This window comes from Brassica oleracea, chromosome C2 (assembly GCF_000695525.1).
Source record: "Brassica oleracea var. oleracea cultivar TO1000 chromosome C2, BOL, whole genome shotgun sequence".
Taxonomy (NCBI): Eukaryota; Viridiplantae; Streptophyta; class Magnoliopsida; order Brassicales; family Brassicaceae; genus Brassica; species Brassica oleracea.
Genome location: NC_027749.1, coordinates 10,845,176 through 10,857,507, shown reverse-complemented (window position 1 = coordinate 10,857,507; position 12,332 = coordinate 10,845,176). Strand labels below are relative to the sequence as shown.

The 12,332-nt window shown below is 33.6% G+C and overlaps 1 protein-coding gene, 1 long non-coding RNA gene and 1 other non-coding gene across 4 annotated transcripts; 2 read left to right on the top strand and 1 right to left on the bottom strand.

Moving 5' to 3' along the window:
• On the top strand, positions 1 to 2,134 carry LOC106325133. Its single transcript, XR_001266817.1, has 2 exons — positions 1 to 1,294; positions 1,664 to 2,134. It is a non-coding gene; the product is annotated as an uncharacterized LOC106325133 (long non-coding RNA).
• Positions 2,135 to 8,504: 6,370 nt separating this feature from the next.
• Positions 8,505 to 11,921, top strand: LOC106322856 (GDSL esterase/lipase At5g55050-like). Of its 2 annotated transcripts, XM_013761003.1 has the most exons (6): positions 8,505 to 9,025; positions 9,326 to 9,415; positions 9,726 to 9,781; positions 10,129 to 10,362; positions 10,465 to 10,720; positions 11,578 to 11,921. In XM_013761003.1, the coding sequence occupies exons 1-6, from the start codon at positions 8,761 to 8,763 to the stop codon at positions 11,799 to 11,801; spliced, it is 1,125 nt and encodes a 374-aa protein (XP_013616457.1). In that variant the 5' UTR covers positions 8,505 to 8,760; the 3' UTR covers positions 11,802 to 11,921. The 2 variants fall into 2 exon arrangements, with proteins under 2 accessions (XP_013616457.1, XP_013616456.1); XM_013761002.1 differs by lacking the exon at positions 9,726 to 9,781 and having other exon boundaries at positions 9,326 to 9,471.
• TRNAF-GAA lies at positions 10,015 to 10,087 on the bottom strand. The gene has a single exon. It is a non-coding gene; the product is annotated as a tRNA-Phe (tRNA).
• Positions 11,922 to 12,332: the final 411 nt, after the last annotated feature.

Genomic DNA, 12,332 nt, shown 5'->3' with positions numbered 1-12,332 from the left:
TAAAAGTCATACAATAATATTTAAATTCATAATCATCATCAGTAGATTAAAAAGATAAACTTTACCAACATGTCAAGTAGGAATCGGGTTGACACTTTTAGCGTTTAGGTTACTGAGAAGATTAGTAGTGATTTTCAACAATCGGGTTTTTTAAAGAATTGATAATAACACATATGAACATAAGTGATTCAAGCTAGGAATCAAAGAAGGTCCTTACCTGGGTGACTGAGTTTCAAAGAGACAGAGAGATTATGGGAAGAAGAAGAGCGGTGAAGAATGTTTTTAGGGTTTAGTATAAGACGGGGAAAATTTTCCAAACTTGCAATTGATGATTGTGGCTCGTACATCTGTCGCAATAGAAGAGAGTTGAGATGGAGAGATGGACCAAATGGGAGGTTTTCCCGAGCAAGAGGAAACTAGGTTAGGATCCGGGTTTTAACCCGTTTAGGTTTGGGTGGACCGGATAGATTAGGTTGGATCTAATAATAAACTCATTTCATTAACGGTTTTTTCGACTTTACACGCTTTATGCATTTAAATTTAATTCAAAATAAATTATTATATATTATTTTTAATAACAGGGATATATGGGAAATTTACGAGAGCCCTTGAGGCATATATATTGAGTTAAAGTCCTCCATTTTTCTCCATAAGAATAAAAATCTATTTATTTTTTTATCTTTTATGATTCCATACTCTTATATCTCTCCCTCCATCTCCGCCGAATCAATCTCTTAACTTTCTCATTTCCCTGTAAAAAGGAAGAGCCTTCCTTCTCCTCCTTCAATTCCACCATAAAACCCTAGAATAAAGCTCCATCCTTTAACTTCGTAATGAAAAAATCTCATCTCTGTTTCCTCCTCTCCTCACTAAACTTCGCAGCTTCTCAGACCAGCGTCGACGCTCAACTATGCAAGCCCTCAAATCGAGCCTAAACCTCACTAAAGACGTAGACTGGTCCAACCCCAACCCTTGTAAATGGCCAACCGTTCAATGCGACGCAAGCAACAAAGTCACGAGAATCCAACTCAAAACCAAAGGAATCCGAGGAACCCTCCTTCAGAAACTCCAAACCCTCACGGAGCTGATGGTCCCGAAGCTTTTCCAGAACCGAATCTCCGGTCCGATCCCCGATCTCTCCGGTTTAACCCGGTTACAGACCCTAAACCTCCACGACAACCTCTTCGACTCTGTCCCCAAGAAGCTTACCTCGAGAACAACCCTTTCTCTCCATGGGAGATGACCATGGACATTTGCTACAAGTCTAGCTAATTTTCTATTTTTTTTAACTTATGTACGTATATTAGCAACATACACTTGGCAAATACCTTGCTACCATTCAATTTTATCTGTCATTTACAATGTCTAGACACACAATGACTCTGCTTGTATTGCTAATCGTTTGTTTGTACTATCGGTACTTTTCCACAAGTTATGATTTTCTAACTACTAGTTATGAACGTATAGAAACTTTGCTTCCTCAGTTGTGCTTCAGTTGTTCTGATATATGAAAATTCTTGTTATTTTGAGAGATAGAGAGAGATCTGAACCAAAGTGAGTTTCTGACAGATTATATCAATTGTGGTTTCTTGTACTTCTTTTATGTGAATATAAGTCTTTATGTTGGTCAGTATCTCAAAGCTTCTACTCTGTTCTTTTACAGGTCAGACATGAAGTAATGGGGGAAAAAGGCAAAAAAGGCAACGTTCATTTCAGGAACAGAGGCTGCAAAGAAGTGTTTGATTGTTTTCAATCTTCAATAGTTTTAGGAGTGTTCTATTGTTTTTACCACCTTCGCTCGTCACCACCACTGTCGTCCGACACCACCACCACCACGACCACAATAGCTCGACCTCTCTGCCTCTCTCTCTATCTGTTTTGAACTCATTTTGTCGTGAGCAGAGTTGGTGGTTGTGAGCAGAGGATCAGTTCCTTGCCTCTCCTTGGTGTTGATCAATTCTAGATATAACCAGATACTTATAACTCTGGTTGCTACTTTTGTCATTAAATATGTTAACTATTTATGTAGACTAGCATTTAAACATAATTGTTAGGTCTTTTTTGTGTTGCTAATATATGTACTCGATGTCCAATATTTTAAGGTCAGAAAAAAAAATATTTTTTAAACTCTTAACCTGTTGTTTTCTTTTGTCGATTTCTGCATCTATGTAATGGATCACAACTTTATCAATATACATGCTAACTTTAGTTTTAACACGTAAGAGTAGCATTTAACCAAACAATTAACTTGCAGTTTCACCTTAATTTTGGTTGCTGCGTTGTCATCTATCATGTTTTCTATATATTGGAGACAAAAAATATTTTCAACCAAACAATTAGCGTGCGGTTCGTTATAAGTATTCAAGTAACACATTAATCCCTTCTTAATACGTAAGATTTGCCTAAATTCGTTCTTAATATGTCAGACTAGCATTGAAACAGAATTGTGAGTTTTATTATGTTCCCAATATAAGTATTTGTTGTCCAATTCCAAATCTCAGACGACAAATATATTTCTCGAACTCTTAACCTGTTTTTCTCTTTAAAACAAAATCTTCTACGCTCTAAATTAATCTGTTTAGCGTAAATTACATCATAAAACATTTAAAATAATCTGTTTAGACTTTAGCGGATATTACATCATAAAACATGCTAAAATCCTAAATCAAAGTCCACAACTATCTTTAGCAACATAAATTTTATTTTAACCCAATCCGTATTTATGTTACCTAGCTAAATACAAACCACCAAACTATTTCTAAGGTCAATCCAACATGTCGCTAAATTTCGTTGAATACCATTTTCGGGTATAAGGGTTATAGTATAGAGTTTGAAAGCTACTATCGAATAAGTTACAGTGGTCTGGTGGTTTAGCTTGATACTCTCAAGCTCGTTTCACGGGTTCGAATGGCGTGCTAGACTGATTTTTTTTCTTTAATGAGTGGCATAAATGTAAATAACTCATCTTCTTCCCTCAATTTATTTTTAGGGTTTTCGACAGTTCAAGCTATATTCATGGCGGCCGGCTTCAGGTTTCTCTTATATCATCAAATTTTTATGCGATTTCGTATTGTTTATGTTCCAATTACATAAATCTATCACTAAACACACTATTTTGATCATTCAAAACTTAGAAAAAATAAAAACAAATTGCTGGCTCTGATTTTCTTGCCGATTATGGTGAAATAGCCACGACACACCACCGCCAAGCGTCTCGCCGGCGTATAATCGTCCTCTTCTTGTTTGGTTTGTTGTTCCAGTGAGCGTGGAAAGTGGCTCGTACTCACGAGAATCGGCTCGAGCGAGGGCATGGGTCTTAAGACCTCAAATCAATTTGATCTCGTTTTCGAACAGGTCTTATTCCCTCAATTACATTTATATTTCTTTTAGCTTTTAACCTATTATCACCGGTCGTAATGTAAATCTTTCTCTTATAGACCAAAGGACAATTTTGTCATTTCGACTATACTGGATCATTTTGAAGGTCCACAATTTTTATGTTATAGGTATTTTCTTTATTTGTTACTTCTTCTATGATTTTCACCCAATTCGCTCTTTTTTATTGGCCTTCAAACAATTTTGTGCTTCCGGCCGATGGTTTTTCTACGGCCCACGTCGTTATATATTTAACTCGTGTACACACTAGAATAGTGCAGCACAAGATACACTTTACATCAAATCTGGTATACAAATTTGTCATTTAGTACCAGTTGGAGAGGAGAGTCAAAATGGAAATCGGACAGAAATCTCAAATATTTGAATAGTACATATATTTCAATATCCAAAATAATCGAATGAAGTAGGTTCCGAATCGAAAACTGAACAAGTACTCAAATATATAAAATATTATTTATATCTACATATAGCTAGGCCTGAGACGGATCGGGTATCCGGGCAATTTTAAGATATCCGGATCCGGATCCTTATCCGGCGGATCCATAATTTTACTATCCTTATCCGGATCCGGGGTTCGCGGATATCCGGGTGTCGAATATCCTTCTAAAAATTATAATATCCGGCGGATATCCGGATCCGGATTTGGATCCTTAAAATAAATAAAAAATAATATTAATATATATAAAATATTAACAATAATTTAAAAATAAAAATATATATAATGTTTTTAATTATTTCTATGTATAATATTACAAAATTTACATAAAATTTATATATACTGTTATAAAAATGAAAATATATTAAATAAAATTAGTTTTTATATATAGATATATATTACTATTTTTGAAATATTTATTAATAAAATTTACGGATCCGGATATCCGGACTAAAAAATCAAGATATCCGGATCCGGATTCGGCTTTGACGGATCCAACATTTTACTATCCGGATCCGGATTCGGCCTCTCCGGATATCCGGATTTTCGGATCGGATCCGGATCGGATCACGGATCGAATCCGGATCTCGGATAAAAGTTCCAGGCCTACATATAGCATAACTCAATATATATATATATTTATTCTTTAAAATCTATTAAAAATATTTGAAAAGCTAAATTATTATAAAGTATCTAAATTATCCGAAAGTATCCAGATAATTTTCATCTGAAATATCCAAAACTATCCGAAATATTCGATATTTTTATCCAAATCATCCTTATATTTTATCCATACCCGAACCACCTGAAATAATCAAACATAAATCAAATGAGAACCAACATTCTTTTTGGATATTTTTTGTGTTCTTAGTTTTACTATCCGAACCTCACCGAACGCAAACCAAAAATAGGCCATTAGTAAATTCATAGTTCCTTTCCTTTTTCAAAGTTTTGTCTATTTAACCCTAAACCAGATGACTCAGTGTTCGAAAAATTATTTCCTCAATTTTTTTGTTATCGTAAACTATGTCGTGTTAGTCCACCAATTGCGTTGGAATGGTGAATAATTCAATTCTTCACCATTCTAGGCCATACATCAATTATCTTTTCGATTGCTAGTTCTCTTAGTCATATAAATTTTGAAATGGCCATAATAATATTATACGTTTTCATATGGTTCGATTATTATTTTCGAATTCGATGTTGGATCCTACCCTGTTATCAACGAGAAAATTGAATAAAATGAGCATCATACATTTCTTTTGTTTCATGATATAATGCAGACTATGGCTTAAGAAGGACTAGTAACGCTGTACATTAAAGTTGATAACACAAACCTCGAATTGCAATAAACAATGTCTTTATTTTTGTGTGAAAAGATTTGTCCTTCAGAGTTCAGATTGAAAATAGCTTTTAAAAAGAAAATAAAAAGCGAAAGCTGTGTTACTCATTAGTCATTAGACTCGTTACTAACATTAACGTAAAAATCAAACAAACAAGAAAACATCAACATCTTCCGGGACATCGTGGTCCAATGGTAAGGACCGACTCCTTCCTACACCCACGTTGCGAGTTTGAATCCTACTGTAGGGAACTACTTCATGATGTTTCTAGACACCTCCACACGTATATGAGCCTCTGCTTTAGAACACATTTGCATATCCGGAGAGAGGGTCTATCCGTGGGTTACACCTTTACTTAGGATTAGTCTGGACCCTTCCATAGGCCCGGGATACCCCGGTTAAAAAAAAAAAAACATCAACATAAATTAAAGAGAAATCCATACGCGTAACACGTCAATATCCCACACTCGCAACACACCTCCAATCATGGAAACTAACTCGTTGTTGACATAGAGAACAAAATTAGAGAAACTGAGTTTGATTTTAGTATATTGTGTAGTATATGATTTCAGCAAATAATCTACTATATATACTTTAAGTCTATGAAATTTTTTAATCATTTAAATAATTTTTTTTGGTCGAATAATTTAAATAATTTAAAGTTAGTACTATTTGTAAAATCTGAAACCATGAGACACGAGTAACGATGAATGTAACTTACTGGACGATAGGACAAAAGGAACGACACTATATACGGCTCCATAGTTAAATTTAACCTCGATATTTCTTCGGTCCATGGTTAAATCCAATCCGATAATCTGGTTCTATTTTAAAAACACTGTTGGTAATAAGTATTTCATAGTAATCCAGTTTCTTAAGTTACTTTTCAATCTTCAACAGAACATAACAAACAATACAATATACAGCTATTCAAAGGGGCAACACGCATTTGAGTATGAACCTATAACTGTAAACATCTAGGTTTCTAATATAATTACCTAGCATCCGTCTAACCGACCAAACTTATAATCGAGTTCGTAGGCCTTTCTGTCTCAAGTTTTACTTTTATGTAATTACGCGTTAGATCCATCACTTGTCGATTTTGTTTGACTTATATCACTGTCATTCAATCAACAAATTACCAGTAATAAGTTCCATGAAACATTTAACAAAAAAGTATTATTAAATGAGATAATGTGAGGGGAGTGGGGAGGATTGTATGGGCGCAACTACATACGGTGGAAGTTTTTAGTGGTGCACATCACACCAGCAGTGCAAGAAGAACATACATCAATATATTATTATATATGGCTTGGAATGCTAAAAGGATAGAGAAGTTTGACTAGTTAAGCAAAAGAAAATAATTAAAAGTTATCATGTATATTTCTCGATGATTACAAGTCGGATCAAACCAAATCTCTTTTTTCCCATCATTTCGTGGAAAATCTATACTTTTATTACATGAGGATATGATTATAATTTCGCATGATAAAAACTAATTATGTAGGTGATGGTAAATTACACATTTTACGAGTAAAAATAGTTTCACATGATCAGATATACTCTATGCATTTCAAATTATTAGAGGAAATCAAAAATCATATTTTCTCTGCATGCTTGTCTATATTTTATACGACCTGGACTAGTTCATGTGGTTGATTATTCACAATTTTCAGTTTACATTATAATCTACCTACCATATTTAACATATATTTTTAGGGTATATATAACGCGAACAAATGGAAGGAAACATCAACAAAATTGTCTGTCCTCTAGCCATCCACCTTATCTGCACTAATCGATAAGAAAAATCTGCAATCACATGTCAGCTTGCTACTACTAGTTTATCGAATTCAGAGAGCTTTCTCAAACTATTATTCTCATTTTCCGTTGAAAAATAAGTTTTACATTGCAGCCAAAAAAAGTTATTTTTATTTGTATCTCTTTACATATGTTACAAATATTTGCAAATACAAATTAGTAAATCTACAGTTCTAAACAACATAGTAAAAGAAATAAAGTGATAACTACACATATTAATTTCAAACTATATATATCTGCGAAAATATAAAAACAAGTAACAAACTCAGAAACACTAACTAGTTGACACAATAGCTTTTCAAACAACAAAAAACTAGTTCATCGCAATATTTTTTCTATTTTATTTAACTAAATAAAGGGAAATATATAAGGCACGAATGGTTTTTCCGATACCATCCGCAAACGCAACTTTTGTGGTGTTAAAAATTGGTTGTTAGTGTTTTGTATCAATCATACCATGCTAATACGGACGGTTCTAGAAGAAAAAAAATAAAAATATAAAACATTTTCTAAATATATTTAAAATTTTTACACTAATATTTAAAATTGAAATATTATAAATAAAATATAAACATTTTATAATTTAATTTCAATTCACTAATAGTATCATAATTTATTATATAAAAACTTTAAACCAAAATATTCACTATAATTTTTTAACATTAATATATATACATATACAAATGAAACAAAATATTTTTATAAAAGTTCTAATATAAATCTTCAAACACATTTTATCGAAATTATCATTTTCATCTAAATTAAAAATAAATAAATAAACATAATATTTTTATTAATTATCCTATATCAATAGTTTTATATTTTATAATAATAGTATGTTTATAATGTTATAATGTTATAATGTGTTAATATTGGTTATTTATGATTAAACCATTGCAGTATCGCATAATTAACCAGTCATAAATATCATGTAATTAAATCAATTTCTAAACGTTGTACCAATATTACAAATCGCTTAATAAAGCTAAAAATTGCAGTAATTCACATCCGCAAACTCCCACAACCGCACACGCAATTGATACGTTTCAACCGATCATGCCCATAGTAAATGTAGAAATATATGATGTATAGGATATCAACTCTACCTCAAAATGGTTGCCTTACTATATTTATGATACAAATCACACAAGCATGATTGAATGGTACGGTGGGCTTGGAGAGGTGCTAAGTACCCCAAGTTCGAAACCTACCATTTCAGATATAAATGTTTGTGCGGTCAGATAACATGCATATCTAATTTTCATTGCAAGTAACCGGATCTATCCGATATCGGTGGATAAACCCTCAGAGGATTAATCAATTGGACTTCGGCCCACCGAATACCCCGATTTATCAAGAAAAAAATTATATATATATTTGTGATACAATTAGAGCAATAAGTGGAAAATTAAGTATGCTACATATAGTAAGACAGAGAGAGATAGAGCGTTAAAGATCAATGTTTTCGGTGCCATATAACAAAAACTGAAATTGCCATAACAGTCGCGACAATCTACAAGTGACAATGTGACATGATCGGTCTGACAAGGACAATCAAAGAAGCTGCCCTTCTCATTTTTATATTTTTCATCTTTTCACATTACCAAACTTTATATTATTTTCTAGTTTTGCAAATATTTTCCGTCAGTATTCACGTTTCTCTCTTCTCTATATAAACCACACTAAGTTTTATATCTCTAATACAACCCTAAGAGCCTCGGAGAAACAAACCCAGTTCAAAGCGTTCGCCGGGAGGAAAAGAACATGCCGACGAACAAAACACCGTTCCTCCCCATCTTCCTCGGTTTACTTTGGTTCGGTTCATTTGCCGGTTTAGAATCAACGACCGGAAAACTTCCTTCGATTCCGGGAGTATACATTTTCGGAGATTCGTTGGTTGATGCAGGAAACAATAATTACTTAGCAATTTCCATATCCAAAGCTAATTATCCACGTAACGGCGTTGATTTTCCTGACAAGAAAGCCACCGGGAGATTCTCTAACGGCAAAAACGCCGCAGATGCTATCGGTGAGTTTTTGTATATTTTCCGGTTTCGTATATATTCTACTTTTTTGTTTAGTCTCTATGAGATGAATAGTGTTGGTATGCTATGTCAGGCCACGATTGCTTTGATTTAGATAGCGTGTCGTGCGGGCAATTAGAACTATATGTATTCTCTCATAACTAGAACAAAATAATGGTTAGACGTTGAAAATCATTATAAGAAAATACACGTAGTTGTAAGTTGTTACTGTTAGTTGTCAATATATAAATCAAAATTTCTTTTACATGAACGTGGACCTAAGTGTTTCTTTTGGGATTGATTAGCTGAGAAATTTGGTTTACCGTTACCGCCGCCGTATCTCTCATTGAAAGTCCCATTTAAAGAGAAAGAGAGAAAATCTGCGGCCTTAACTGGTGTGAATTTTGCTTCGGGCGGAGCTGGTATCTTCAACGGTTCCGATCAAAAACTTGTAAGTTATTTATATTCCATCTAGGATATGTTAAATTTCTGGAAAGTAATTAAAATTCCATGTTTTGAAACACTGGAAAGTAATTAAATAAAGTATTGGTTCCATGGTCAGCTTTATTTTGAAATGGAAAGTTAGCGGTAGATTGCAAAAAGCCAAAAACACATATATTTATTACACAATCTAGTTGAATGAAAAAGAAATTAAATTAAAAACATTACAAATACAAAAAGAGAGAAAATCTGCGGCCTTAACTGGTGTGAATTTTGCTTCGGGCGGAGCTGGTATCTTCAACGGTTCCGATCAAAAACTTGTAAGTTATTTATATTCCATCTAGGATATGTTAAATTTCTGGAAAGTAATTAAAATTCCATGTTTTGAAACACTGGAAAGTAATTAAATAAAGTATTGGTTCCATGGTCAGCTTTATTTTGAAATGGAAAGTTAGCGGTAGATTGCAAAAAGCCAAAAACACATATATTTATTACACAATCTAGTTGAATGAAAAAGAAATTAAATTAAAAACATTACAAATACAAAAAGAATTGCGGTGAGCGTGGATCAAACACGCGACCTTCAGATCTTCAGTCTGACGCTCTCCCAACTGAGCTATCCCCGCTCTGTTATTGACTTTTCATTTTATGTAATTGTTATGTGTAGAGACAATCTATTCCTTTATCGCACCAAGTGAACGATTGGCAAGACATTCATAAAGAACTAACAAGTCAGCTTGGACCATCCGAAGCACAAAACCACCTATCCAAATCTCTATTCTTCGTGGTAATAGGCAGCAACGATCTTTTCGACTATTTTGGATCGTTCAAACTTCGACAAAAGACCGATCCTCAGCAATATACACAATCAATGGCTGATAAGTTGAGGGAGCAATTAAAGGTAAAATAAAAAAAAGTTAGGACATCTTAGACTTGTGCTATTTGTTAGATAAATGCATGTATTCCTCTTGCAAATTTATTTGAATATTGTAATACTTAACAGATAGTTCACGATACTGGAGCACGTAGATTCCTTATACTAGGTGTAGCACAGATTGGTTGCACACCTGGACAAAGAGCGAAAAACTCGACGATGCATGAATGCAACGAAGAGTCTAACATGTGGTGTTCTTTGTACAACGAAGCTCTAGTAAAGATGTTGCAACAATTTAAACAGGAGTTGAAAAGCTCAATGACGTACACTTACATTGATAACTTCAAGTCCGTCCATGACATTATCACCAACCCTGCCCGCTACGGTACGATCAGAGTTTGTATATTTTAGGTATTAAATTTTGTTACCACGACTAATGAAAACTAGAATAAATAATCGAACCACACAAACCATAAATACCGCAAGGTTGAGACGTGAAATAAATTAACGTGTATGAATGAAATTTGGGTAAGACGAATTCCAGTAATTTTATTCCTAGTAATACCCCCTTTGATTTTTTTTTATATCACCTTTTTCCAAAACATACCCGCTTTTTCAAAAAAAAAATATTTTTCTTCAAGGAAATTTCTGAATATTTTTTTTTCAACAAAGAAAAAATGATACTCCGTGTGGCCACCCGGGCTACGTTAAATCGCATGAATACGTGGAGTACCGTGGATTTCGTGGGACTAGTCGGTTGACCTCGGTCGCCGCATCCCCACAGTTATAAAAAAAAAAACTTACTAAATAACAATTTTATAAACTCCACATGTACAGTGTACTGCATAAAATAGAAAAGTAACTTTTATCAAGCGACCGAAAGTCCCAAAGTGGGATCACTATTAAAACGGAGGGACACACCTGATCCACGTGCCAGATTAAAGTGGTGATATTAGAAAGAAAAATCAACGAGTGTGATTGGTAAAAAAAATAGATTAAATGGGAGTGAAATAAATATAATAAACTAGAGTAATTTTTTTTAATCTAGTGATTTGTTTTTTTCTAAGTTGAAAAAAGAGGTGAAAAAAGGTTGCGCTGGAAATGATTGGTCCATCTAAAGTTTCTTTTACTTTTTCTTTACACCTATTAATGCTAACTTTTAACCAATCAGAGCCATTGGCTTACCCTAGCAAACAAAATCGCTAACAAATGAAAAAACACATTGTTGTTTTCTGATTTCAGGTTTTGCGGACGTGACATCAGCGTGTTGTGGTAGTGGGGACTTAAATGCGGACTCTCCTTGTTTTCCCGTGTCAAATTTATGCTCAGACAGAACCAAATACCTCTTTTGGGATCGCTTCGGTCATCCCACGGAAGCTGCTGCTCGGACCATCGTCGATCTTATGTTATCTGATGACTCGCAATACTCATCTCCTTTAACTCTAACTCAACTTGTCTCTTCATGATCAATATGGCTTTGTTTTCTAAACATTCGATCATCAAATAGAACTGGGTTTTGGTGCCTTGATTTGTAATCAAGTATATATACGGGCCAGTTCTGTTGGAAATCTAATGTTGTGTATTGATTTACTAGTGCTTCTCACCGTTTTTTTTTTAAAAAAAATTTCAATGTTCCAAAACAACATATAATCAACCTTAACAAATGTAAGGGTACGCCCATCCCCTATATATTAATTGAGAAACATTTGAAAAGATGTAATCTCAATTTTGTATTAATTAAAATAGGCTCCAATGCATAGGTGACACTCAATAAGGTAGTCAATTACATTCAATTGAAAAATAAGTAGGTCCACATTCGATTTTTATATGTTGTTAGATACATAAGTTGGTCAAACTATATGATATAATGATATGATATGTTATTTTCTTTCCTTAAATCAAACCTACGGAATTACCATAAATGACTAATATATATATGACAATTAATGATTTTAATAATAAAGATTTGATAACAATTTATATCTCCTCCATCATTT

Excerpts from the sequence above, each read along its gene's own strand:
- LOC106322856 (XM_013761003.1), top strand. The coding sequence starts at position 8,761 with ATGCCGACGAACAAAACACCGTTCCTCCCCATCTTCCTCGGTTTACTT. Across the intron at positions 9,782-10,128 it reads ACGGTTCCGATCAAAAACTT|AGACAATCTATTCCTTTATC; the intron begins GTAAGTTATTTA and ends TGTTATGTGTAG. Across the intron at positions 10,363-10,464 it reads AGTTGAGGGAGCAATTAAAG|ATAGTTCACGATACTGGAGC; the intron begins GTAAAATAAAAA and ends AATACTTAACAG.